The following is a 27,037-nucleotide window of genomic DNA, read 5'->3' as shown; positions in this document are numbered from 1 at the left end:
CGCACAGGAGCACACACTGTCACGAGTCGCCTCTGTGAATCTCAAATGAAGTGTTTAAAGAGTAATGTGGAGGCCTACATCTGTGTTTGTGTGTGTTTTTGCTTGTTTTTTTTCTCAGACATGGTTCTGGATCAGCACGAGGTGTCGGGCCCCGTCGGGCAGGATGCCAGGAAGAGGATCCGCGAGGCCCTGCTCAAACAGCACCACCACCAAAACCACAAGAAACTGGCCAACCGCATCCCCATTGTCCGCTCCTTTGCTGATATCGGCAAGAAGCAGTCAGAGCCTCATTCCATGGACAAGAATGGTGAGCATATGGTCTGAATGCACCTGTATATTGCCAGTTCTCTGCTTTTCCATGGTGACCATATATATGTTGTTGTGTGTAAATATGTACACAGTATTTTTCATGTTTATGTTGTAATCCTCTGCATGATTTTTCCAGTGTCCATCTGTGACTTGCTGTTTTACTGCTACTTGATATCTCATTTTCTCCTCTTGTGTTTTTCCATGTTTGTGTGTTTGTTCTCGTCTGCTGTGTTCTGCATGTGTGTGTGTACTTAACCAGTAAATGGGCTCTATTATCAAACCATAAAATCTCCCAACCAGCCTGAAAAAGCACTCCCCAGGGATGCTTCGCCCATAAGAGCCTTTTCCTGCGGGGCATGGCCACAGTGCTGCATGCCATGTCTGTCCACCCCTCCATCAGCTTTGAGCTCCTCCAGGAGCCATGGCAACATGACCCCAGACGAACCCTTTGGAGATACCAAGGTCAAACGTCTCAGTGTGCTTCAGGCAGTCGCACAAGGCTACTGTCCCATCACACAAGAAGACACAGAGCTGGAGATTTGCACAGGCAACCAGGATGCCTCAGCTGATGCTATGCACTAAAAGTCCAGAGATAGTAGTAGTCGTAGTAAAAGAAGACATTGGAAGAGGAGAGTATCATCATGAGAGGTTATGGGGCACGCTCGACCAATCAGGAGTCAGTCTGAGATGTCAATCTTGACGTTTCCCCCTGTTCTTATGCCTAAAAAGAGAGAAAACACCTTTTAGAACAATTTATTTGACGTGACTAGTTTGGTCCACTTCCCATCCACTAACATGGAGGAGGAGGGATGAGCTGTTGCGTCCAGACAGGGCTTGTGCAGTATATCTGTTTTCATGATGATGCTCTCCGCTTAATGACATAATCGACATGTTAGATCCCTTAAACCCATATCGGAGAGTTAGGTATTTTAAACTAAACTAATTACAAATAGTGGAAGTTATGCACAATAACTGTGCTTCACTGTAGCTTCACCATCCTTTAGGACTTAAAGAAATAGTTAAACATTTCATAAATATGCTTATACCCTGTGTTGTAGAGAGGAGGATTGATACCACTCTACATGTCTGTTTGCTAAATATGAAGCCTGCTCCTCTCAGGCTCACGAATATAACATCTAGTTTTGTTATTGTAAGTATAAGTGTACGTGCATTTTGCAGATTTGACTCTAGCTTCATATTTAATTTACAGCCATGAATCGAGAAAGTGAAAAAGCATATTTCATCAAAATGTCAAACTATTGCTTTAAATGAAGTATTGTTGCACCCTCACTGAAAAGCCTTCCCTTAACATTTACTCAAACGGCTTCACATCACAAGACGTTATTTACAACTGACACGATATTAGGAGCAATCTTTGACTTGTTTCAGCAAAACTAAAATAAATGGAATAAGCCATTTAAAGGAACAAAATTAAGACCTTAAATGGACATGTTATGAAAGAAAGTTAAAGATTGCACCTCATGTAGTTTGATTTGGAATTATTTAGTCTAAGTTTCATTTAAAATCACCTCTGATCTTTCACATGAGACCTTAATATTAAACTAACACAGCAGGTACACTTTGAAAAAAAGGTACAACATTGCACCTTTTGTTAATGAAGGCGCAGCACCTACAACAAAAGTCCACGGTTGTACCATGTTTTTTCGGAGAATGTAACTGTACCCTGCCGTCACTCACTGGAGACCTTTGTCTTTGTGTGGGAACGTAGTGTTGTGATAGGCTGAACGTTGACATGCTGTTGGTTTCCCGCTCTGCCCGACAGGCCAAACGGTCTCGCCTCAGTCCCAGCCGGCCAACAACGAGGGCAAACAGGACGTCAGCCGAGAAAACAGTGCTGTGGACTTCAGCAAGGTGAGCGAGCAGACCCACTGCTGATCCTGCTGTTTATCCACAGACACTGATAGCACTGGATATTTAACCAAGATTGGGTTACGAGTCTTTCCATGGGAAACTGACTAGAATTCAACAGGAGTAAAGATTATTTTCTTTTCTTTTATTGTGTGTGAGCAACATCAGATCCAGACATTATTTTGAATTTTTATATCTACCTCTTTATCAAACATTTATCCTGATGTCTTGTACAAAACAAGGTGTTTTTGTTTCTTTCTGTCTCACAGATTGACCTCCACTTCATGAAGAAGATCCCTCCCGGTGCTGAGGCGTCCAACGTCCTGGTGGGGGAGCTGGAATTCCTCGACCGCCCCGTTGTGGCTTTTGTCCGCCTCTCCCCCGCCGTGCTGCTCAACGGCCTGGCTGAGGTTCCCATCACCACCAGGTAATAATCAGAACTCATCTCCGTCTCTCCCCCTTTCTTTATAGTATATCAAGTCTTGATAGATGTCTTGAAAACATGTTTTCCTCTGTGTTGGACAGGTTTCTTTTCATCCTTCTTGGCCCTCTGGGAAAAGGTCCACAGTATCATGAAATTGGCCGGTCTATTGCCACGCTGATGACTGATGAGGTGAGGCATGTGATGCAAGAACATCAAGGTTAAAACTGCAAAAAGGGCAAAACTAATATATCAACCTGATTTTATTTGAAACAGCTTCTTTGTGTTTTGTTTTTGTGTGGAATAAATGTACTGGGATAAAAAGTGCATATTTTCTCTATAAAATACATTAGAGTGTACAGTAGAAGAAAGTGGATAAACTTAAGAGACTCAAAACTGCACTAACTGTGCTAAACAAGTAGAGCACTTGAGTAAATGTAGTTTCCAATGTTTACTTACTGTCGAAGAAGAGCAAGAGACGTGAGCTGCACGTCTCCCAAGATGGTTTGGTATTTGATCATAGATGTGTCCCAAACAAGGAATAATAATAGTCAGATATTTTTACATTTAGTTTGATGGTTATATAAGGGATTACTATGGTTTGGGGGAAATAGAGAAAGCAACAACAACCCCAGGTTTTTATTTTTCTCTAAGCCCGGGTTTCTCAGCAGAGTACGACCTGAATATGTGACAGGATTTCCCACTGGGCAGAAATGAGCTAATGTTACTGACCACCGCCACAGCCAGATGTTACCTTGCTTCTCCCTGGCTGCAGGCCCTGTGGGATGTATGAAAATAGAAGTGTATGGATGTGAGCCTACTGGGAAGGAGCTGTACTCATCCATGTGTGCATTGGTTTTCAGCAAACACAGTCTGCATTCTATTTAAATAAATTGTTCCCCTATTCATGAAAAACAAATGACATTTCAGATTCTCAAAAAGCAACTTATTCCTCTGAAGATTCACTCTCTATGATAATGTTCTGTATATTTTCTTTATCATTATGTTTGGGGAGAGGAATACTTCAAGTTTCCATCTGTAAATCCATGAGTGAAGAACACGGACGATAATTAAATATAAGGTTATTCGAAAATCATCATCTCACCCTCATCTCCTCCACAGGTTTTCCATGATGTTGCGTACAAAGCCAAAGACAGGAACGACCTGGTGGCCGGCATCGATGAGTTTCTGGACCAGGTGACGGTGTTGCCCCCTGGAGAGTGGGACCCCTCCATCAGAATAGAGCCTCCCAAAAATGTGCCCTCTCAGGTGTGTGCTTCTTATATTAGAAAAATGAATGTGGAAACTTGTGGAAGTTGTTTGTCTTTATTCTTTTAATAATATGACTTTATTCTCATTGTATTATCACTTTTATTCCCATAATTTTTGTTTATTGTCTGGTATCGCTTGGTGAAAAGAATGACATGCTTCGCTTCTGCCACTCAAAAAGTGAAAGCACACAACGCCCCATTTTGTGTCTGCTCAGAGTCTGAGCTTCTCTCCATATATGACTGTTCCTCCGTGATGCGGCCTTCTTCTCCGTGCCGCCTGCTGAGCAATGTTTAAACATCGGCCTTCTCCTGCTTTGATGCTGCTCCCCAGGGTTCTGCGCTCAATCCTCGACAAAACATTAGTTATTTTTTCCTCCGTTAGTTATTTGGCTGTGCTTTGAAAACCATCCGCCATCTTGTTGGGGATAGAATCTTTCTGTTATCTGACAGAGAGCTGCTACAGAAAAGGAATGAGTTTGTTCCAGGTCTTATTTAAAAGCCTCTGATGTTTGTTATTGTCCTTATGATGACGACCACTGACAGTTGACTGACAGCGATCTTAACCACACAGGAAAAGCGCAAGCTTCCTCCCGTTCCCAACGGTGTGACGGATCTTGGAGAGTCAGAGGAACACGGAGGGCACGGTGGCCCTGAGCTCCAGCGCACGGGGAGGTAAGTGTTCGAGACACACAGCACGATCGCTGATGCACAGCCCTGAGCTCTCCAAGCTCTTTGTCCACCCGTCGCCTGTGAGCGGCCTCCTCGTCCCCAAACTGTAAATTTAGCTCTCTTAACAACCAGACTGATCCATTATCATTCCTCACACTTCAGCTCCACAGACTCCTTTTGTTTGAGTCCTGCACGCTATGCCTACACATGAAGTCACATTGTCAAGTGAGTGTACTCCCTCACAAGTAATGCCCACTCCTCCTCACACTCCTTACTACAAACACACACTTGATTAAATGCTACTTTATTTTCTCCCCACAGCAGTAACACTATCCTACTTTTTACTTTACAAGTCAGATGAACCCTTACCCAGTGGCGTGTAGTTTTCTGACATGTGACCCCAACACGAAGACACAGGGATTATGTACAGATGTTACCCAGCAAATGGTTCTTAGGTTTAAACCAGATGTAGAAATGTTAATTGTGAATTAATTTTCACAGATATTTTCAGCAGGTAAATATCTATAGATTTACAGAGGGGGTTAAAGATGAAATCACATTGTCATCATGCAGAAATCACCCCATCCCTTCCAGGGAAGTCTTGGGCTGCAGGGGGATTCTATGTGCTGATAGTACCGGGTGTTCCGTGGTTTAATAGCAGAGGAGTGAGTGATGTGCTGCTGAGCTGCAGTGTGATGCAGCACAACCTCTTATCCCAGCTCAGATTGGCCCAGGCCCAGCCATCAACCCCCACCGCCTCCTCCTGGGACACGCCATCGCTACTGCACAGACCAAAGATAACGCCCCGCCCACTGTTGCTATAGCAACCACCCCCAGCTAGTTCATGCCGGTCCGGTGCTCCTGCAGCAGGAGAGCCGACATATCCTTTTTGCACAAACAGCGATGGAGTCCTTTAACCCTTTTCAATATTTTTTCTTGTGGTTCAAACGTGTAAATATACTGGAAACAGCTTTAGTCGTCTGTTCTCTTTATTCAGCAGAGAGGAGAATCCCAGCATCTCTGCAGGTGATGCAGTAACAGAACATGACGCAGTTTATTTTAAGCAATAGTTTGGCATTTTGTGAAATTAGCTTGTTTATAAAAATAGATAAGAAAATCAAGTTGCACAAGATCCCACATTTAAAAGCAACATGGGAAGAGACAATTTCTCATTTCTCCTCAGATTGTTTGGCGGCTTGATCCTGGACATCAAGCGAAAGGCCCCCCACTACCTTTCCGACTACACAGATGCCCTGAGCCTGCAGTGTCTGGCCTCCTTCCTCTTCCTCTACTGCGCCTGCATGTCACCTGTCATCACCTTTGGAGGACTCCTGGGGGAGGCCACAGAGGGTCGTGTGGTGAGAAACACCTTCATGGCTCTGCCCTCACGTCGGCCGCAGCGCGTCAGCGTGCAGTCAAGAGGGGGTTTTGAAACAGTTTTCAGACTTCTGAGGTCGGATGATTTCTTAAATTTACATATGCCGAGGGAAAACACGACTCAGGACTCGGAAAGCTTTTAAGAACTGACTCATCTCACTGAAAGGCACCTTGAAACAAATTGTAGAAAGATAAGAACATGCAACCTCCTTAAATAAGATGAATGACTCATGATACCTCCAAATTTGAATACAATCCTTTGCTTTACTTTGTTTTTAATGCTACTAAGCAAACAACTAAAAATTTAAACCTGATAAGCCTCAGGTGATTTTTAGAATAAGTTTATTCATTAGTCAGAAATGTTCTAATATCAACTGAGAGCAATGTGGAATTGTGTGAGCGAAATAAGGACGTTAATCAATTGACTCATTATTGATGTTTCCAGAGCGCTATCGAGTCCCTGTTCGGAGCCTCCATGACTGGAATAGCCTACTCTCTGGTAGCGGGTCAGCCTCTCACCATCCTGGGCAGCACGGGCCCTGTTCTCGTCTTTGAGAAGATCCTCTTCAAGTTCTGCAAGTGGGTGACTTTCTGTTTTTTGTTTTAGTATTGCTGGTGGATGTGTGTCCTTCTGCTTGAGTAGAGATGCCATGTCTGATTGCTTTTCCCTTCACTCCTCGTGTGTGTGTGTGTGTGTGTGTGTGTGTGTGTGTGTGTGTGTGTGTGTGTGTGTGTGTGTGTGTGTGTGTGTGTGGGTGTGTGTGTGTGTGTGTGTGTGTCTGTGTCCTGTCTCTCCCAGGGAGTATGGCCTCTCCTACCTCTCCCTGAGGGCCTGTATTGGCCTGTGGACGGCCTTCTTCTGTCTGCTGCTGGTGGCCACTGATGCCAGCTCGCTTGTCTGTTACATCACACGCTTCACTGAGGAAGCTTTTGCTTCACTTATCTGCATCATCTTCATCTACGAGGCCCTGGAGAAGCTTCTCCACCTGGGGGTGCATTACCCCATCAATAAAAACAACAATCTCCAGACGCTCACACAGTACTCGTAAGTGCTTCTTTCTTTTTCATTTGTTCACTTTTAACTGTAGTAGACTGGATAGAAACTTTTTTCACAAGTTTGATCTCACTCTAAACTTGAGAAATAATCATCATATCTTTAAGATTTCTTAGGTTTTACCTCTTGAAAGCCTTGAGGGAAATTCTTCAAACTTGGTACCAACTTTCAGTTGAATTTAGATTTTTGAGGTTAAGGTTAAACGTCAAGGTCACAAAACATGTGTTGACCTCTTTAACATGATATCTCAAGTCAGCCTTTCGGGAATTTCTTCATGTTTTGACCAGTTGTCACTCGAAGATGAAGTGGTTCGACTTCAGTGGTCAAAGGTCACGTGAAGTCATATGAAAAGGAAAATAAATACATCTCAAACTACACTGGTTTGGCGGAGGCACACAAGTGCATAGGTTTACTTCATATCACAAATGTAGTCTTTGTTAGTGCAGCCTGTGTTGCATGCACGTATCACATATACACACGTGTGCTTAGGTGTATTTGCTGCATCATGAAATGACAGATGGGGGAATGATGTAGCCGTAGACACACTCGGCCTTCTTAGTAATGGCTTTTGCTTTATGGTGAGTAATCCCATGTTGAGCCTGTGTCGGGAGCATCATGCATGATCCAGCTACATTAGCGGGTTAGTGGGCGACGTCGAGCCAAGAGCTGCTCCTCTGGTTTTGTCTCTTCCAGTTTAGTGCACTGTAGGGGATGTTGACATTTAGTTTTGTAAAAAGCCAGCACAATGAGTCATTGATGTAGATGGTTGGACCTTTTTGGAAGTGGTGTGTAATGGAACATGTGGCTGCATCATTATTGATTAATCCGCCCATTCTTTTCTCAATTATTAATTCTCGAACTGTGATCTTCAGCCTTTAACACACAAATAATTAAAATCAAGCCTATATATACTCTTATAATGTCAAAAATATTCTCTATAGATGTGCGTGTGTGGAGCCCAGATACCCCAGCAATGAGACTCTACAGTTCTGGGAGGAGAGGAACGTCACATCCTCACATGTGAACTGGACCATGCTGGAGGTCAAGGTAAGGAACATACATATAGTGTAATACTTTGTTTAGAATATAGGATCATTAACGGCCTTGAGATTCACAGACACAATAGGTGGTTAAAAGATGTGGGTCTGTAAGCTGTTAAGAAAAAGCAATCACAGTGTGAGTCAGACGAGAGGAGAGACGAGATAACATTTTAAATCACATCTGCCCACACCGAAATTAAACCGCACGCAAACAAGACACCAGAGAAAGTTGGGGGGATATTTGTCACAGTCTGGCTCCGTGTTGTGTCTCACTTACCCCGCACGCCGCTTTATCAAGACGCGTCATAAGTCTAGGCGGGGATTAAGAGAATGTGGGCAGGAAATCAGAGGGTTTAGAGGCGCAGAATCAAAATGCAGATGCAGCGTGAAGAGTGGATTCTCTCACTGTCACTGAATCAGTCATGCTGGTGGCGTGCTGCTGAATCACTCCTACACACGTTTATTAGACGGGACCGTGTGGCAGCGAGCGTTTCAGGATGTGGGGTCACATGAGGCCACTGGGATTCTCACTGCTGTATCACGCCGTGTGCTTTAAATGACTATGTAGTATAAAAACATAAAGCGCCGGGATACATAGATATTTTGAAAACAGCGAGTCGCTTCTTCTCAGACTTCACTAATTCATCACTGACAATCATCATCGCCCTTATCCTCCCTGTCACTCGAATCATTTTCCCTGGCGCTCTGCCTTCGCCTCATCATCCTGATTATCTTCATTATCTTTGCCATCATCATCATCATCATTATCACCGTGTCCTCTGGTGCCAGTAGGAGTGCGAGATGTTGCACGGCGAGTTCGAGGGCACCGCCTGTGGCCCCCACGGGCCTTACATCCCCGACGTCCTCTTCTGGTGCGTGCTCCTCTTCTTCTCCACCGTCTTCATGTCCGCCTTCCTCAAGGAGTTCAAGACGAGTCGTTACTTCCCGACCAAGGTACTTGTCACACTGTTATCCTACACAAGTGCTGCTAGAAAGGATCAATTATGAATTTCTCCATTTACTGTCCTGAAATTACGGTGTTATTAGTTTATAAAGCATCATTTTAGATTATTCTGCCATCTACTGGTTGTCCTATGACACAGTGAAAGTCCTGCAGTCTGTGTGGCCATTCTATGTGTGAGTTTTCTATGATTTATCATTGAGATGACACTCATGAGCGAAATATGTGGCGTGATGCTGACACACTGATGCGTAGTGTACCGGTGCCACCTTGTGGTGATGAGCAGTAACAATGTAGTCTGCTTGTATTGTACATTATCTAAATGGACTTTACTCTGACTTTGTGTGAATCGTGTCTTTGTTGGTCTTTGCAGGTTCGAGCCATCATCAGCGACTTTGCCGTCTTCATCACCATCCTCACTATGGTTCTTGTAGATTATGCCCTGGGGATCCCCTCACCTAAATTACAGGTCCCCGACAAGTTCAGAGTAAGTCCAGAAGAAGCCTTATTTACAACTCTACTGTATATTCATTATATATCATAATATATCATCATCATATGTCATCATCATATATCATTTGTGTTCTTCCTTTGTGCCTCAGCCAACCAGAGATGATCGTGGCTGGCTCATAAACCCTGTGGGGCCCAACCCCTGGTGGACCACCATCATCACCTTCATCCCAGCTCTGCTCTGCACCATCCTCATTTTCATGGACCAGCAGATCACGGCCGTCATCATAAACAGGAAGGAGCACAAACTGAAGGTTTTTAAGATTCTAGCCACAAAGGAAACTGAATTTTTGAAACTCTACTTGATCTAAATGTCGATGCTCCTTGTCCGGCTCCTGCAGAAAGGCTGTGGCTATCACCTGGACCTGTTTGTGGTGGGGGTGATGCTGGGAGTGTGCTCTGTGATGGGCCTGCCGTGGTTCGTGGCAGCTACCGTGCTCTCCATCTCCCACGTGAACAGCCTGAAGCTGGAGTCTGAGTGCTCCGCCCCCGGGGAGCAGCCCAAGTTCCTGGGCATCCGAGAGCAGCGATTCACCGGCCTCATGATCTTCACGCTGATGGGCTGCTCCGTCTTCATGACCTCCGTGCTGAAGGTCAGGAGAGATCCTCAAAATATACGTCCACCCAAGAATTACTATTTCCTTTGTTATTAATTATTATATATTACAAGTGTTAGAAATGGGGGCAAGTGTGAGTTTGGATAGTTTTAATCGTGATCCTGAATATTTCTCTGTCTTCAGTTCATCCCCATGCCCGTGCTGTACGGGGTCTTTCTCTACATGGGGGCTTCCTCACTCAGAGGTATTCAGGTGAGGCCAACCACTGAAGATATTTATCATTCTTTCTTATTGTTATTATCTCCAGGAAAAGATTCTGGATGAACTCACAAACGTGTGTCTGTGTATCTGTGCAGTTCTTTGACCGACTGAAGCTGTTCGGCATGCCGGCCAAACATCAGCCAGACTTCATCTACCTTCGCCACGTCCCTCTGAGGAAGGTACACCTCTTCACCATCGTCCAGCTCACCTGCTTGGCCCTGCTGTGGATCATCAAGACGTCCAAAGCTGCCATCGTCTTCCCCATGATGGTAATGTCACGATGAGCATGTTTGTCTGTCTTATTTCTGCTCATATTGCTTATTGATGTCTGTTTCCGCTGCTTCAGGTCCTGGCCCTGGTGTTCATCCGTAAAGTGTTGGACTTCATCTTCACCAAGAGAGAGCTGAGCTGGCTGGACGACCTGATGCCCGAGTGGAAGAAGAAGAAGTTGGAGGATGCGGCAGAAGAGGTGCAGCAGCAGAGCGCGGCTCAGATGTCGGAACTTCACGTTTTCACCAATGCAGCTGCAACACTCGTGCATGTGTTTCAGATTTTCTCTTTTGTCTCTTTCTCCAGGAGGAACACAGTATTATTGTAGAGGAGGAAGGCATTGTGCAATTGCCACTGGAGGGCCACTACAAGTAAGACATGTTAATCTTTTATCACGTTCTGCATCGTGAGTCCTCCTAAGAACATTCTGCTAAACGCTTTAATAAACACCATGAAGACCTTATGTTGTGTTTATCCTCTATGATGTGTTTTCGAAGGAGTGACCCAGCCACAGTGAACATCACTGACGAGATGTCCAAAGGTTCCTTCGGGAATGTATGGAAGAGCGTCAGCCCTGTGGAGAGCACCAAGAAGGAACCAAGCGCTAAGAGGTCAGCCTCCTCCCCCACACGGCTCTCAGATATCCACATCACAGATACCTGCTGATTCCAGGACCTCAGTGTATTTCTACAGTGTGTTTTAGTGTTGAATCAAGCAGTGGCAGATATTTGTTATCGAAGCGTTATGGAATATTTAGGTTTTATATTTTTCCAGGAAACTGAGTTGCCTGTATGTTTAGATGAAAGGTTTTATCTTAGAGCAGCGCTGCCTGCGCACATTTCCAGCAGAGTAGACTAACATAGTATCTCCTGCCTGCTTCTCTCATTCCATTCCACCCTAAGCTCCCCTTCCTAACCTCTCAGAAGCTGATATCCCAAAGGTAAGTGGTTCCCAGTCCCCGCCAGCATGGAGAGTGTTGTCCTGTGTGTTTACTGCTGATTGCTGCATGATGACGATGGTGTTGGTCCGTGATGGAAGTGGTGATTGAGATCAGTGAATAGATAGTGAGATAATTTGTCACAGCATGGCCTGGGGCGTGCATGTTACTTCAAGGACACATTTTATGATGTTGCAGTTCCAGCATGTTGTAAAAGTTGTAAAAGTAATAGCACTATAACACTGCTTTCAGATATGCACTGATGTCTGGACATTTTTCTGAGTGAGTCCATGTGAGAATACAGCAGGATGCAGACGAAGATAACAACTTGGAAAGAAGATGAGATTCTCCTGCTATGTTCTTCATATGTGAAAAGACACTCGGGAAAATGTCTGGACCCAATTATCTAAACACTTTTGGGAGTCCATGTCTGAAAACACAAAAAGCCCTGAAATGCAAACACAAACGTGTGATATAGATATATTTGCATGCTGTCTGATCTGGATTGATGCATATTTGCACCTTGCATTTCAAATCTAAAGTCCCTACAGAGAATATGGGCCTGATTGTTGTTGTATTTTCCTCTGATTTTAATCTTTATTTTTCCGGTGCAGTTGTTCCAAAGGTGGCGAAAAGCGCGAAAAGCGCCAGAAGCGGCGGAGGCACGACAAGAGCTTGGACAGGGAGACAAGTTTGTGATGACACATACTGGCGGTGCCATTGTGCTGTCGATCAGTCGATCAAAAAACTAAAAATCTGTACCGTGCCACACTCAATCACCTTTGTACTGTGCTACACTGTGTTTTTGTCATGTAAGTCTGTGTGCAAGTTGTGTAAAACTACAAATTTGTTAGAAACAGTATTAATGCTGAGGAGCCGAGACACATCTGTGTTCTTTTTCTATGTATTTCAGTGTTTGGTGATACCAGCAACAATAAGAATCCAGAATTATACGACACTTACAGTAACTGCTGTGTTGACGGGCCAATTACATAAAAATTTTAAACAATTTTTAAATCCACTTTATTTGTATTTTGTATGTTTTTATATTTTTCCAATATGACTCCTTTTAAAAAGCTGCCACAGGAAAACCACCCTGTGTGGATTTTGAGTGCAGCATTTATTGACTTTATGCACCTCACAGTAGAATCACTAAAGAGTAGATTTGCAGATACTAATCTATTTCAGTTTTGTCTAAAAGAGTTGGCAACATAGCGAATCTAGTACCATTTCTTTTTAAAGTATTAAATATACATTTTATATATTCTGTATATCTAAATGTTTTTGTGACAGTGACAGCTCATATCACTCCAGGTTTCTACTTTGCTCTTTTACATACGAGTGTCTCTCCTCCGGTAAAGTATTTCCCCTGGCCACTTCCAGGAAAAAATTCATTCATCATCGTATTCACATGCCTGCTCTGAGTATTTGGGCCATATTGAAGAAAAAAATTTAGATTTGGAGAATAATATGGTAATAAAAGTCGTAATTAAGAAAAAAGTCATAATTTAATGAGAAAAGAAGTTATAACAATCTGAGAATAAAGAAAAAACACTATTAGGAAAAGCTTTTGCTTTTTAACTTTATTCACGTAAGATTCTGACTTTTTTCCTCAAAATATTACATCTGTATTCTCGTAATATTGTGACTTTATTCTTATAATATTGCGACTTTATTCTTGTAATATTACAACTGTATTTTCCCTTTAAGTGGCCCTTAAAGTATCTCTTTAGTTTTATCTGGACAAAAACTGCACATTTGTTAAGTGTAAAAACATATTTGCAATTTTGTGTTTTTACTTGGCTTGTTGGCGTCGCTGCATATTTTTCCGCTCGGATAAATCTCGTCATCTTAACTCTTGGAAAACAAGGGAGGGTATTTTCTCAAAACCTCAAAACTATTTCTTTGAGGACAGCGGGGGCAGTTTATTGGAAAATGACATCTTGCGAGCTGGCACATAGTTTGGAAAAAGCTACTCGGGCCTTGTCTTTTTAAAAAATGGTCGAATTTGTAGACTGTACAGAAAGCTCTGTGTTTTCCACCTGCTTCCTCGTCGTCATCTTGTCAGTAAGTGTCATCCATGGACATGTGATCTCCTCTCCAAACGACCCTCGGCGTGTGTTAGCAGCGGAAGCGAATTGTTTTGAGGAAAATAAACGACCATCTCGCCGCAGGACCTCGGTTTCTTCTAGAGATGCAATAATACCTTTTTTCTGGGAAGGGCAACATGTAATAAACGGTGAAGAGTCTTAACAATGTATAATACATAGTATATTTTATTCATGTAAAATGTTACTAATATATTACTAACATGAAGTCAGTGTTGAAGGCAGGATTTTGTTGTAGATGTTCTTTTTCCATTGTCTAATTGATGGTTCTTAGTTGATTAGAGACACTTAAAATGGGTCAAAATTATATCAAATCAATTCATTTGACCACGTCTGTGTGGAATTCTGCCTTAAATTTGGTAGTGATAGCTGATGTACACTTTCTGTTTGATAATTTAAGTCACATGTATAGAAGGTTCAGTTCAGATCCGTTGTTCAACTGTGATTCGTTTCATGAGAGAGAGAGAGAGAGAGAGAGAGAGAGAGAGAGAGAGAGAGAGAGAGAGAGAGAGAGAGAGAGAGAGAGAGAGAGAGAGAGAGAGAGAGAGAGAGAGCATAAATAAAGACATTGAAAAAACTACACTGGGATTTAACTATGTGTCTTTAAGCAGCCGACATCTCTAAAGCGCCTCGAAGAAATGTTTTCAGATTGGATCGAACTGTTCACTTGGACTCGAGGAGGAACTGCTGAGATTTTGGTGGTGAAAGGTCAAAGGGCAAGGTCGCTGTGACCGCTGTGTTCTGCTTATCTCAGGAAAACCTCTGAGGAAGTTTGGTACAAATAGACTCAAATGTATGATCATAGATGTGTAGATATTTAACTGTGAACATTGTAAATGTATTTGAATAGATTAACTGAAATATTTGAGTTGACAGCAACCATAAAACAATAGTTTACCCTATATATATATATTTTGGGTGCTGACAATAAACTGTCCTCAACTCGAGGCCCCAAAAACACTTCAACTAAATATTTATAACTTGGAACCAATAGGTTTGTGCTGACATTTATATGGATGGAAAATTAAATAAATAGAGTATGTGGTATTTTAATATACGAACACAGCTTTACAATGAAAATCTTTATTTTGCAGAGCGGTTTAATGACACACTATGAAAACCAACGACACTACGAGTGTTTTCTATTCCACTAACCTGAGATTTAGCTTTTTGTGTTCTTGTTTTCACTTTAAAAATATAAACAATAATTTAAATTTTGTAGAAAAAACATGCCCTGAATTTCATTTCCATAAACACCATAGAAGACTAGTTGTTTTTTTTTTGTTTTGTATCTTTGCATCACATGAAGTAAAAAACTAATTTAAATAGAACGTTGACATGTCAACATGCAAAGCAGAATGGCTTCCTGTTCCTCCTGTGTATGGCTTCACGTCCAGCACATAGACGGGTCCCTTCTGCCGCGTCTCATTGGTCCACTTGTCTCTTCTTGCTGCTAAAAGAGAGAAAATCACAATCACGCAGCTGGAGGAGTTAAAACACGTCCCCGGCCTTTATCAGGTCGCTCGTGTGACTCGGCTTTACCTTTCCCCTGAGGGCTTGGAGGTCATGACCCACAGTAAATATTCCTTGGCAGCCATGGAGTCAAGCACCTTGTTCACATCACTGGTGAAGCTGCCGTCTACATGCCTCCTGCTGATGGCCTCACCCCACCTGTCCTTCTCAGATCTGAGTATGTACACAGGCACACAATATAAACTCTGCCCACTCACGCTCATCATGTGGAAACCCCGGCGCTCTCAGAGGAAAGAAAATCATCTTTTCATCACTGCTGTTTTTGTGTTCTCGTGATCGAAATAATCATCACATGTCAATTAACGTGGTGCAACAAGTTCAGGTGATTTATTTTCAGCACAACCACAAGAATCATGGAGAAACAGAAGCAACAGGAGGAGAGAAAAGGGCACAAGAAGAAATGTTGATTCGCTTTTTCCCTCTGATTCAACTTCTCCCTCTGTCTTTGTCGTCACGGTGGAATCAGACACAGGCAGGCGGCCATTAGGGAGCTTTGGTACTGTAGCAGGAGGAGGAGGAAGAGGAAGAAGGAGGCCTACTCTCTTCTGACTTGTCCAGACTTGAGCCTGGCAACAAAGTCTTTGAGCGCCTGGTCCTCCATGAAGGAGCTCATGTCGCTGGTGAAGGTCCCGTCAGCGTGGCGCTTTTCTGCAGCTCTGAAAACACACAGATACACAGACATTACTGGAGATCACCAATAATATTAAGATGAGAAAAGATATTATTTTTAGAGTTTGAAGGAAAGTACAGACAAATACTGGTGTACTGTGTATATTACTTTTGCTACATACTTATAATAACTTTCATTTCATTCAATGCAGTATTTTTACATTGTTTTACCTTTATTTAAGTTCAGAAGTTTATTCTAACACCCTGAGCTTTAAGTGGTTTGATTGTTAAGTGAAAAAGAGAAGCTATTGGTTCCACACTGACCCGCTCCTCTTGTTGTTCATCAGCCACCGAACAAAGTCCTGCGCCTTCCTGTCCTCCAGGTATTTGCTGTAGTCGTTGGAGAACGTCCCCTCGGAGTGTCGCTTCATGCTGGGCAGCTGCCTCAGCTCGTCTGCTAACGTGTCGTCGGCCTCCAAACTACAGCAGCAGGAACACGGTTTGAAATGTGACTCTTAAAGTCTTATTTTTCCTTTCTCCTGTATCAGAATGGTACTTATTCACATTGATAAAGTTTGACTATTTAATGAAATGTATTAGAAAAGTTTTTAAAAAGAGAGAGAACATGAAAAATGAAGTGAAGTCCACACTAACACAAGAGGAGAGGAACTGCATGTGTAGTTTTTTCCATTTGTCCAGATTTGACCTTCACTTTGACTTTGATATCGATGTTTTAAAATATATCCCCTCTGGACTATAGGTAAAGTACAGTATTTCCATTTGAGAGTACTTTGAGTACTTCTACCTGGAGCTGTCGTCGGCCTCTTGCAGAGGAACCTGCCAGCTGCTGTGGACAAAGCCCAGGAGCAGGAGGATTCCAGCCAGGGAGTGGATGCTCTTCATGGTTCTGACCTGAACAACACAAAGCTCACATGTACTTTCAGATAAAAACGTGCACATGAGCGGATCAGGAATGAAAACTCACCGTCTCTTCTTTCTGTGCAGGTACTTCCTCTGCTTGTTGCTGGTGTGTGTGTCTCACTCTCACCGTGGGACCTTATATACTGTAAGAGGTGGAGCGGGAGGACGAGGCCTCCCAGGTGGACCGGTTTTACAACTGCACCAGGCCCACCTGTTACTTTCGACCCATTAGACACGGAGCCCCGACACATTGGCCGAGTGGACGTGCGTTTGTCCAGAAAGGTGGCGTTCATGCGTGATGCCAGCTGGTACTTAGGTGTCAAGATCAAACAAGCGCGTTCATCCTGTTAAACAGAACGTGGGGGAGATGCTCTCATATGCAGCCTTGTCATCGTGATGGGGGGTGATAGGTGCTGCTGTCACATCCGGGCAGATGAGTCAGTATTTGTCAGATTTAGAAGATGGGAAATATTGACTGGTTTTTGCATCATTGGCAGTTATCTGTTTTACAGGGGCCAAAGTCAAACAGAGATCTGTGCAGCTCAGGGGAAAACACATGTTCATGGGCTGCTGCTGCTATGTGACTATGATGGATAGATAGAAAGATAGATAGATGTTTGCAGCTTGAGTTCATGATTTCCTGTTTCCTGTGTCTCTCCCTCGTTAATTAGCTGCTCCGCCCTCATTATTTTCATCTGTGTCTCGTTAACTGTTTCTGTCTTTTTCTCTGTCCACCATTTTCCTCCTTGTCCTCACCTTTACCTCTGTGTTGCTTTGGAACCCTTTGCTGGACCTGAACACAAACTTGTGCAGCAAACACGTAAGTCAGACTAATAACATGAGCACTATATCCACGTGGCGGATTTGTCTGGTAAAGATCTCAGCTTTATTTCTTGAGAAAATCAAGGAAATGTTGCCCGACCTGTTTAAGACAGTGAACACATATCTCTGGATAAATGTACTTAATCAAAATCTGATCCAAAAGTTATTATCAAATCCTTTGAAGTTTCAATACTAACTATATTATAGTAAATACTACCATTTACTAACTACAGCATTTTAACTATGAGTCTCTGCTGTATGATGTTTTATTGAAATACTGTCTCCAATGTGGGGAATTTCTTATGAAAACACAACCTCTCATATCGTTTCTATGCTGATGAAGTGCAGACAAAACATGTTTTCTGTTTCTCTGTTTAATTCTTTATTATTATAGAAAACAATTATCACATCAAACAGTCAATTATCTCATAAATCGAGTAAAAATATATATAAAATCACTTTGTAAAGTTAAAAGAATCTTTATCCGACTGAGTATACGTAAGAACAAATTTCACAGAATGACTCTCTTTTTCCAGTTTATGGTCCAAATGAAAACTTAAAAAAGACAAGACATCCAGAACAATATTAATTACTCCTGCATTTACAATTAAAACTGTTTTTATTCACATTGAGAAAAAGATCATCCAGTGGATTTCAGGCAAAGCACCTCTGCAGGAAGTGGCTCATGTGGGTGTAGACGTGCTGATAGGCCGATCCGCCGAGGCCGTGATCCTTGTCTGTGTACCACTGAAAGAAGAACATGTTTAACGTTAACGACACGCGTCCATGTCATCGAGCATGTTGTATATTTTGGTGTCTTTTTCTCAGATTACTCACCATTGCCTCAAAGTCCACATGCTCCTCTACCAGAGCCTCAGAGATCTCAGCTGCCTGCTGGAAGTGAACGTTGTCTGGAAAAACACAACAGAGAAAAACGTGGATTAAGGAAACATTTCTGGAAAAGTGTCAAATAAACACACGGATGAATAAGTTCCTGTGTGACTCACCATCAGCTGTTCCATGAACCAGGAGATACTGCACTGAATGGAAATTATTGGCCCTGGCAGTTACTGTTGAGTTCTGCACACAATCACATTTGTGTTTGTTAATGAGGCAACAACATAACTGAGTTCAGTGTGATCACGATACGACAGAGTGTGAAACTTACAGCGTATCCGTCAGGGTTCTGTGAGGGCGTCACCATGTAGCGCTCTGTGTAGATGGAGTCTGGAACAAACACATCAGTGCAGATACCGTGAGTTTCCTCCTTCTGCAGGATTCTCTGACTCACTCATGCAAAAAGTACAGATGGGAAACAGGAAACTTGGAAGGATGTGGGCCAGGAAAGAAGTTATTGACATTCTCACCAATTTCCCAGGGAATCATTCATGGATCTTTGTCTGATACTGAACCCTAAATTGCCCCTGAGTGATTTATGATGGAGAAAGAGCTGCACATCATTTACCTCCTTCGTTAATAACCTGCTCCGCCTTAATTACTTTCACCAGTGTCTCATTAACTGTGTGTTTGTGTATCTTTGTCTCATCTCTCACGTTCCAGCATTTTCCTCCTGATTGGTTTTTAACCCCACCTTTACTTTTATATTCTTTTAAACCCTTTGCTGGATTGGAACGCAAATCTGTGCATCATACTTGTAAGTCAAATAGTTTTTCTTTCTTTTAACTTTCCTAATGTGGCCTCTGGCGTCCTCACATGTCAAAAAAATTCCTTCAAATAATGTATTTTGTGATTTGGTGCTTTACAAATAAGATTTAATTCACTAGTTAAAGTGAGTAGATCAGATGTGGAAAAGGTTGCAGACGTGAATTTGCTTAAAGAAGATTAAAAACAACAAATAGATACCGTAATATTTCCATTTGGAAACCGGGGCCACCGCCATCCCACATTTGAAAACTCCGCTGCCAGATCCCAGCGCCATTGATGTCACATATCCACCATAAGACTGTGGGGGGGGATGAAGGGATCATTACTGTGGTTCATCAACATCACATCACTGAGCTCTGCCTCTACTCACCCATCCCCAAATAGCCACTCTGTCTTTGTCAATGAAGCCCATTTTGATGAATTCCCTAAAAACCAAAGAGAAGATTGTTCAGACACGATCTCAGTGTTAATCAGGACATTCCCAGTGAGTGTGTGCGTGCAGCATCTCAACCAGTGAAACGAGTCAAATCCAGTTTCATCAAGCTTTGGAAAAGCTTGATGAAACTGGGGTCAGCTTGTTTGTTTGAGATGCACTGACTTGTCTGAACCGCTCCTCGCTTTCCTTACTTGGCCGCTGTTATCTGATCTTCCACCTCATAGGTTCCCAGACGTTTGTAGATCTCATGCATTAACTTGTCGCCCTGGAAACCACTTCCTCTTCCGTCAAAGCTGGCAACGATGATTTTCTCTGTGCTCGCCAGGTAAGTGGACCAGCTCACCCTGTAGATGTAATCTGCCTTCTGACTGCAGGGGCCTGCGTACCTGGAAGGTCACAATCCACAAACACTTTGGAGAAAATGAGGGAATTATTGAAATCAATTTAATTGCTTTTTCAAAAAGTGATTCTTACACGTCTATCAGTAAAGGGTACTTCTTGGATTCATCAAAGTCTGGGGGCAAAAACATCTGGAACCATAAATCTGTCAAAAACACAAAAAATAGATGTAATTTAATAATTCTGTTCAGAAATAACTTAAATGAAGTAGAAGTACTTGGATAATAAAAGAGTAAGTATAAATTATACATAGCAAAAGTATAAGAGCATATGAGAAAAACAAATTTTAAGTTTTAAAAAGTAAAATAAGTGGTTCTGCAGAGAGTCATGATGATGTCTGGTGTAAATCCTTGGTTTAAAAATCAACTGAACTAAATTTGGGCCTCAAACTAAAATGAAACCATGTGGGAAATACAGAGGGGATACGTCTATTTGCTGCAACTACTTAATACATACTTGTACACATTTCTATAAGGAATCAGAACCTTTAACAAATCTTCAATGGCTGCATATTCTGGCAGCAGTAAAAAGTACAGTATTTCCCTCCACAGTGTAAGAGAGGTAAAGTGTGATATTGCAATGCAAAAATACCACAACTTGTACAGTCGTTACTGAATAACTCACCGAATCCGTAAAGTTTGATGCTTTCACGACGCATGCTGGGCATTCGGATGTCAGAGATCAGGCTGCTAAATGCACTGTTGTCCTCCAGAGGCTTCACCTCTGCAAATGTAGAAAAACACAGATTAGATCAAATGTTTTCTGCTCCTTGGTTTTATTTCAGCTTCAGCTCTAAATGTGTAGAATACCTTTGTTATTCCTGTTATCCATGAGAGAGTAGTAAGGAATACCTGGACCTGTGAACACAAAGTACAGGAGTATTATTCCCATGTATAAATACACAGACTGTTGTTTATTGCATGAGCCTGGAGGAATCGTTGAAGTATAACTGACCGCTGCAGCTCATTCGGTAGAAGGAGGCATTGTGGCTGAAGTAAGCTGAGTTGTATTGACATTTTTCTCCATGTAACGAACACGTCAGACACTTGGTCCCTTGTTTTGTCCATCTGAGACACACAAACACACACAAACACACACATACACACACTGTGAGTCTGAAAAAACACAATAAGAAATAAAGATCAAATACAGTAAAACTCTTACTCATAAACGTTCCTTTGTCCTGGCTTGCCACCCTCGTTACTTGAAAAATATCTGTGGAGTTCAGACGTTACTCAAACAAATGTTTAAATAAAATGTAAGAAAACGATTTAGACAAATGGTTAAATAGTTTAAACCAATTCACAGTAACTTACACACTATCTGCAGTGACTTTCAGAATGTCAATGACTTCCCATTCTCCAGAGGTGATTTGTGTCACTGCTCCCTGTTTGTAAGAAGCACAACAGAATATTTGACATACAAGACTTTGCCTTTAAATAAAATATCACACTGTAGTTTCCATGCCACGTACCCCCACCACGTGGTGGATGTGCTTGTACCCCTTAGCGTCACTCATCAGCAGGTAGTAGCTGTTCTTGTCTGCAGCGACGACAGGTTCTGCTGGAGAGAACTATAGGAAGAAAAGGAACGCTAGAGTATATAATGCAAAATGCAATAATTGATCTATATGTTCTCACTGTGAAAAGAACAAAATCAACAATGTGTGTCTCTAATGAAATGTCCGAATTTATGGTTTCGTTTTTGAATTTATCAAAACTGCTGGGAACTGTATTCTTAGTAAATGTTACTGAGTCAGGATGTGGTGATCTAGACTATATTCCTGTGAAAGAGGAACTGACTGTTGGTTTGGCAATGATGTACTTACTTACATCAGGCTTTAATATGCACGCAATACTTAGTGAGGGTTGGTTTGGGTTTTTCAATGAAATATAATAGTAGAAAGAATAATTTTCTGTTCTTTGACGTACCCGCCCGATCCAGCCTGTGGAACTCTTCAACTCCAGATGCTGCAAAACGATGAGCAACTGGTGTTTAGAGTTAAATCAAGCAAACATTTTATAAAAACATCTGACATCTGAATGAAGTTATAATATTACAAGAATAAAATCGTAATATTACGAGAAGTCGCGACTTTCGGCTACATGTGATGTCAGAGGGAGAATATAGGAACATCAGTCTGTCGTCTGTGTTAAAATGAGGAATGTGGAGCATCTTTAAAATAACAAAATTTGTCTCAGGACTCTAAAAAGAAACTGGGTCTATTCTGAAGAAAGAACCACACAGACTGGGAGGAAACTGTCTATTTACTGGAGGAGGAAATGTTTGGTCGTATCTCAGGAACACCTGCTTACGAAATTATGTTTTTACCTCGACAGGATCCCAACTGGATCCATTCAAGTTGTAAGTCTTCAGCATGAGGTGGTTCTGTTCTCTCTTCAGCCACTGGACAGCGATGCGGTTGTCTGTCACCCAGGTGACGGTGGCCAGGTAGTGCTCACTGAGGGCGAGAGGAAGGGAACACTCAGGACACTGTCTATTTCTTGGAGGCTAACAGATAATATGCATAATCTGTTACGTACCTTGAGCTGAATGAAGCCGGAACAACGACCTCAGTAATGTCCGTCGTGTTGTCAGTGTCCACAACAAACAGTTTGACGACAGGGTTGGGAGTTCCTGGCTGTACAGAGAATAATATGAATAATGACACACAGTTCACTGACATGCAACAATATGAGGCCAGTATAAGCTGTGGATGGACGTCCCACCTTTGGATATGGGATGGAAACAGTGGTGGGGTACTGGTTGTCTCCGTACCAGGAGTACTCTATAGTGTGGACCTCTGTGTCGTTAAACTCTACGTACGCCACGTACTTCCCCCCCGGTGACCACCACAGGCCCTGGCTGGATGAGAACATCTCCTCTGGAAGGGAGGAGAGAGTGATGCCAATAGGTCACTATTCTACTTTTTAACAACGCTGCATTTTCTTGTGACGTGCAGGAGAGACACAACTCTCCAGTGATGGTTTGTGACACTTTAAATTTCTGCTTTCTAAGAAGTGATCAGTGGAGGAAGTACTCAGGTCTTTAACCCATGCATGGTAGTTTCATTTTGTTTCCCTTGTCTAATTAATTTGTAAATCAAGGAGCAGAACCGAGATAAGGAGAAGACTCAATGTGCAGAGACGGATGTCATGTAAATACCAGATGGAATCGTGGCCTCACGACTTCACGTTCAACCACTTACCCTCATACACCCAGTCTGGGATCCCATTTAGAATCTGATTCTCCTTGCCGTTGACTGTGACCCGCTGTGGTGCGGAGCCGGGGCTGGTCTTTACGTACACGTCATTGTTCCAAACAAAGGCCTGGAAATACAAAGTTCATCAAAGGTTTGTTGTCTGAGCCCTCTGCAGCCCCTCTCCTCGAGTGTTTGGGAAAGGTAGAGAGCGATGGCCTCAACCAGCACCCACTTGAAATAACATGGGTGTCACACAGGGTTATGCACATATAACCAATCATTAGTCGGCCCGGGCTCACCAGTTTGTTCCCTTCGGGCGCCCAGGCAAAGAACTGCACCTCATCAGGAATGTCGGAGGGTGTGACAAATTTGCTGAAAGGTTTCAAAGAAAACATCTCAGAGATTTGCACGAATGTAGTGAAGGTTTTTCAAAACTCACAGCTGAGGTACTCACTCCAGTTCCCGGTCATACAGTGAATAGGAGGCTGTAAACGAATGTCTCCACAACTGACGGGACAAAAACAACACAAGAGGCCGTGTGGTCACTCAGCAGCAGTAGACACGCATCACACACATGTGCAGTAAAGGTCAGTGTACCTTGGAGAAGTTGCTCATGAAAGCAACATGTCTGCGGTCGGCAGACAGCTGGTAGTCGTACGCTTTTTTCTCCGTCTGTGAAACAGAAAAGTTTCAGAGACGTCTCAGACAACACTGAAGTTTGTTTCGGTGAGTTTACACAAAAAGAAACACACAGATGCACACGACTTACAAAATTGTCTCTGCTCAGGAACTCCGTGCGCTCTCCACTGACCACATTGTGGCGGAAGACCGAGCCCTGGGACCTCTGCAGATATTCCTCATCTGTGGTGAACCATTTGCAAAAAGGGTGTGGATGATCAGGCTTTATCAGAATGGAAGCACATTCAAATAAAAGTACAACACATATGTTTAAGTTATATGTTTTAGCCTCTGCAACTTCAGTTTCCTGGTTATCTTGCAGTTTACAGATTAACAGTGAGCGTATGATATATAATATATAATTTATACAGCAGCTGCCTCTTTCCATTTTCATTTATATATCTATTATTACTTCAATGTGGTGATAACCTGTGTCTGTGTAAAACCCTCAAAGTGCACAGAGGCAGCTCTGTTGTTAAACTGTCCAATAAAACATGGATTCATTAAGTATTCAGCTCTACCCTCATGATGTATTACATGATAAAACTCTGAGAACACGTTTGAGCTTCCAAAAGGAACATATTTCAAAAAGCTGAGGACGATAGAGGCAGCAGCAAATTAATAAATATATTAAATAAAGGACTCACTGAGATCACACTTGTTCGGGTCATTTCAGGAGCCGGACCAAGTACCAAATAAGTTATTAGTATTCATCCTCTGGGGACCATGAACTGGCATCTCTTCTAATTTTGGGATATCTAGTCATTTGTTTTTGGATTTTAAATCATCGTTTTGAGATACTAAGTCATTATTTTTGTATTATTAAAAAAAAACATTTAGTAAGCTGATTAATTATTAAAGCAACATCCTGTCACCTCTACAGTAAATCTTCATTTACTGCACGTGTTTTGTTCTGTACTTTTATAAACTGTAAACAACAGAAAATTCCATGCACGTGCACCACCACACGTGCACGTGCATGGCACTGGAATGAAGGGAGTGAATAAGTAACCAGGACAGAGCAGAGCAGAGCAGCTGATGATAATAAAGCATCTTCAGAGACACGTTTACTGTCACCATGTCCCACCTCCACCCTGGTACCACTCCTCTCCATATCTGTGATCATCATAAAGCGTCTCCCACCTGAGATCCACCTCATGCTGTAGCCCGCTGGTTTCAGTGAGCTGTTGAAGACGTCCTCCAGGGTGAAGGACCTCTGGTTGCCGTTGCCTCCCTGCTTCTCTGAAAGGTGCGTTAGGAGAGTGAGAGCCTGGAAGACGAGTCATAGTTCACAGATAATCACAGTTACATTATAGTCCTCATCATAAAAGAAGATAAGAGGCTGGAAGTGACAGAGAGTTTATCCTGTGTCACTTCTTGTTTGGGAGCAATAGAGATGTACTGAGATGTGAGAGATGATAATATGCAATATCATGAATGGGATAAGAGATTTTAAAAAACAATACATTGAGGTGCCATTCAACAACGCTCCAAGCGGATCGTGCGTAATGACGCGTGCGTAATTCTCCTGGAGGCATTTAACGGTGCGTCAGAGCGATGGATCCGTTTAATGTCAACACGTGAATCGTTTAAAAAGCAAACACTCACTTTTCAGAAACAAGGTCGTGGGCACCGCGATCAGAATGACGACGATCGCTACTCCAAAAAGTCCCAGCAGCACTTTGGCGATGGAGACCTGTTCGTGGGTTGAGCGCACAAGAGTCAGAAATAAAATAAAAAACATTCCACAACATCTTCATGTGAGAATCTGCAAACCAGCAACAAACCATTTTCTCTCTTGGTGGGGGATGTGAACCAGTAACCCTCCTAATCACAGCTTCATCGATCCACTGGGTTCCACTGCACCCAGAGGCTCTAAAGTTATGCGACACTGGCTTTGCAGTTAAACATTATCTCGCGTGGAGTTTCAAAGGTGGGACAATAAACGTCCTGCGGTGTAAAGTTCGTCAAGTCCCAGTGTTTTTGAGGAAGTGCAGCTCGTCACCAGGCTCTTCCCCAAACCGCTCCGACTCAACACATCTTTACAGACTGTTTGGATGTGATTCATTTGTTCTACCTCTGCTGCAGCTCATGTAGAATAACGGGCTTTGGTTTAAAGCTGCAGCAGAAGAGTTGACACGTGCATCAGTCCTGTCTAACTGGGAGTTGTAGCGTTTACTGGGCGAGGAGCATGAACTGGTCATTGTGCTGCTGATATGAAACATATGTAATTTTAATCCTTAATAATATCATCAACTGTCTGGATCTGTTGGCTGCACATGAAGATGGATGACACGTCTCCGCCTCCTCCCACCATCCAGAAGTGAAGCCAAAACATCCCGGATACGAACACCGCCATGTTGCACTGCTGGCGCCAGAGTGAGAGCTTCAAATGAATAATTAAACTGTGCAGAAGGATTTCAAACGTACAAATGCTATTCACCATCTTGTCCTATATTCTAAAGTGACTATTCCACCTCATGGTGATTATGAGGTGACTTCCTGGCTTGTTTCGACACTAGGTGGCGTTCACGTGAACTTTCCCAGTCGCTAACGTACTTTTCCAGTGCTGCTGAACATCAGCATTAGTACGACTGTATTCTCATTAATATCACATCATCCTTTCTGCCACTCTGACATTAATGAGCAGTTCTTCTCCTGGTGTCGGCTCAGGTCATGTTCAGGTATGACCCTCAGCTGACTCCACATAACATCACTGATCCACCGTCATAAATCCCATACCATGTATTTACATAATCAACATCCTCCTTCCGGTTTCTGTCTGGTTCCTCAATAGAGTGTCGAAGAGGAAATCTCTCACTCGATTATTCATGAGAACAACATGATGTTTTTTACAGAACAACATGGCAGCGTCCAGGACACTTCAGAGTTGGACTGGGAAATAAAATTCCATTTTAGCCCGTGGAAGTTTCCCTTTGTGTAAGTGCAGAGCTAAAAGCCCGTTAAAAGCTTAACAAATATAAAGCTGTGCCTTTATGAGGAATAGACATCATATTCTGCACACCGGACATCCTCAGCAAACAAACAGACAGTGGACGTCTTCTCTAATGCCCCGCTGCTTGTTTGAAGAGCGTTACTTCATGGGTGTCTCCATTTAGCTGACACTAAACCAGCTCAAATCATTGATAGGTGTCACT

General features: G+C 42.7%; 3 protein-coding genes across 7 annotated transcripts in view; 1 reads left to right on the top strand and 2 right to left on the bottom strand.

Annotated features, from left to right (window-relative positions):
* The window catches only part of LOC118103206 (sodium-driven chloride bicarbonate exchanger), a 28,333-nt gene extending 15,806 nt beyond the window's left edge, over window positions 1-12,527 (top strand). For 4 of the 5 annotated variants that reach the window (XM_035149892.2, XM_035149891.2, XM_047339166.1 and 1 more), the window contains 20 exons: window positions 119-307; window positions 2,093-2,181; window positions 2,448-2,605; window positions 2,704-2,791; window positions 3,722-3,868; window positions 4,442-4,542; window positions 5,723-5,897; window positions 6,362-6,495; window positions 6,716-6,961; window positions 7,912-8,017; window positions 8,803-8,964; window positions 9,345-9,458; window positions 9,574-9,735; window positions 9,823-10,074; window positions 10,222-10,290; window positions 10,395-10,568; window positions 10,646-10,768; window positions 10,876-10,940; window positions 11,067-11,180; window positions 12,121-12,527. In XM_035149892.2, coding sequence (XP_035005783.1) covers window positions 119-307; window positions 2,093-2,181; window positions 2,448-2,605; window positions 2,704-2,791; window positions 3,722-3,868; window positions 4,442-4,542; window positions 5,723-5,897; window positions 6,362-6,495; window positions 6,716-6,961; window positions 7,912-8,017; window positions 8,803-8,964; window positions 9,345-9,458; window positions 9,574-9,735; window positions 9,823-10,074; window positions 10,222-10,290; window positions 10,395-10,568; window positions 10,646-10,768; window positions 10,876-10,940; window positions 11,067-11,180; window positions 12,121-12,205 — 2,753 coding nt within the window. In that variant the 3' untranslated portion in view covers window positions 12,206-12,527. Of the gene's footprint in view, window positions 1-118; window positions 308-2,092; window positions 2,182-2,447; window positions 2,606-2,703; window positions 2,792-3,721; window positions 3,869-4,441; window positions 4,543-5,722; window positions 5,898-6,361; window positions 6,496-6,715; window positions 6,962-7,911; window positions 8,018-8,802; window positions 8,965-9,344; window positions 9,459-9,573; window positions 9,736-9,822; window positions 10,075-10,221; window positions 10,291-10,394; window positions 10,569-10,645; window positions 10,769-10,875; window positions 10,941-11,066; window positions 11,181-11,471; window positions 11,510-12,120 lie in introns of all 5 variants that reach the window. The other variant, XM_047339165.1, reaches the window with a different exon arrangement.
* A 2,324-nt stretch (window positions 12,528-14,851) lies between these two features.
* On the bottom strand, window positions 14,852-17,067 carry LOC118103278 (glucagon-1). Its single transcript, XM_047339146.1, has 6 exons — window positions 16,742-17,067; window positions 16,562-16,668; window positions 16,081-16,236; window positions 15,687-15,803; window positions 15,157-15,300; window positions 14,852-15,067 (listed from the first exon to the last, which is right to left on the bottom strand). Exons 2-6 carry the CDS (start codon window positions 16,657-16,659, stop codon window positions 15,040-15,042), a joined length of 543 nt encoding a protein of 180 aa, XP_047195102.1. The 5' UTR covers window positions 16,660-16,668; window positions 16,742-17,067; the 3' UTR covers window positions 14,852-15,039.
* Window positions 17,068-17,870: 803 nt separating this feature from the next.
* Window positions 17,871-26,016, bottom strand: LOC118103230 (dipeptidyl peptidase 4). Its single transcript, XM_035149951.2, has 26 exons — window positions 25,667-26,016; window positions 25,488-25,575; window positions 25,023-25,121; window positions 23,971-24,062; window positions 23,799-23,873; window positions 23,656-23,708; window positions 23,501-23,573; window positions 23,208-23,328; window positions 22,729-22,883; window positions 22,543-22,640; window positions 22,331-22,460; window positions 21,931-21,969; window positions 21,474-21,572; window positions 21,316-21,386; window positions 21,164-21,214; window positions 20,954-21,066; window positions 20,809-20,856; window positions 20,624-20,722; window positions 20,075-20,144; window positions 19,792-19,986; window positions 19,535-19,589; window positions 19,363-19,462; window positions 18,668-18,726; window positions 18,507-18,579; window positions 18,337-18,410; window positions 17,871-18,246 (listed from the first exon to the last, which is right to left on the bottom strand). Exons 1-26 carry the CDS (start codon window positions 25,667-25,669, stop codon window positions 18,154-18,156), a joined length of 2,226 nt encoding a protein of 741 aa, XP_035005842.1. The 5' UTR covers window positions 25,670-26,016; the 3' UTR covers window positions 17,871-18,153.
* Between the last annotated feature and the right edge of the window lie 1,021 nt (window positions 26,017-27,037).

Source organism: Hippoglossus stenolepis, chromosome 24, assembly GCF_022539355.2.
Source record: "Hippoglossus stenolepis isolate QCI-W04-F060 chromosome 24, HSTE1.2, whole genome shotgun sequence".
NCBI lineage: Eukaryota > Metazoa > Chordata > Actinopteri > Pleuronectiformes > Pleuronectidae > Hippoglossus > Hippoglossus stenolepis.
The sequence above is the reverse complement of the archived record's forward strand: the minus strand, read 5'-3'. Positions and strand labels throughout refer to the sequence as shown.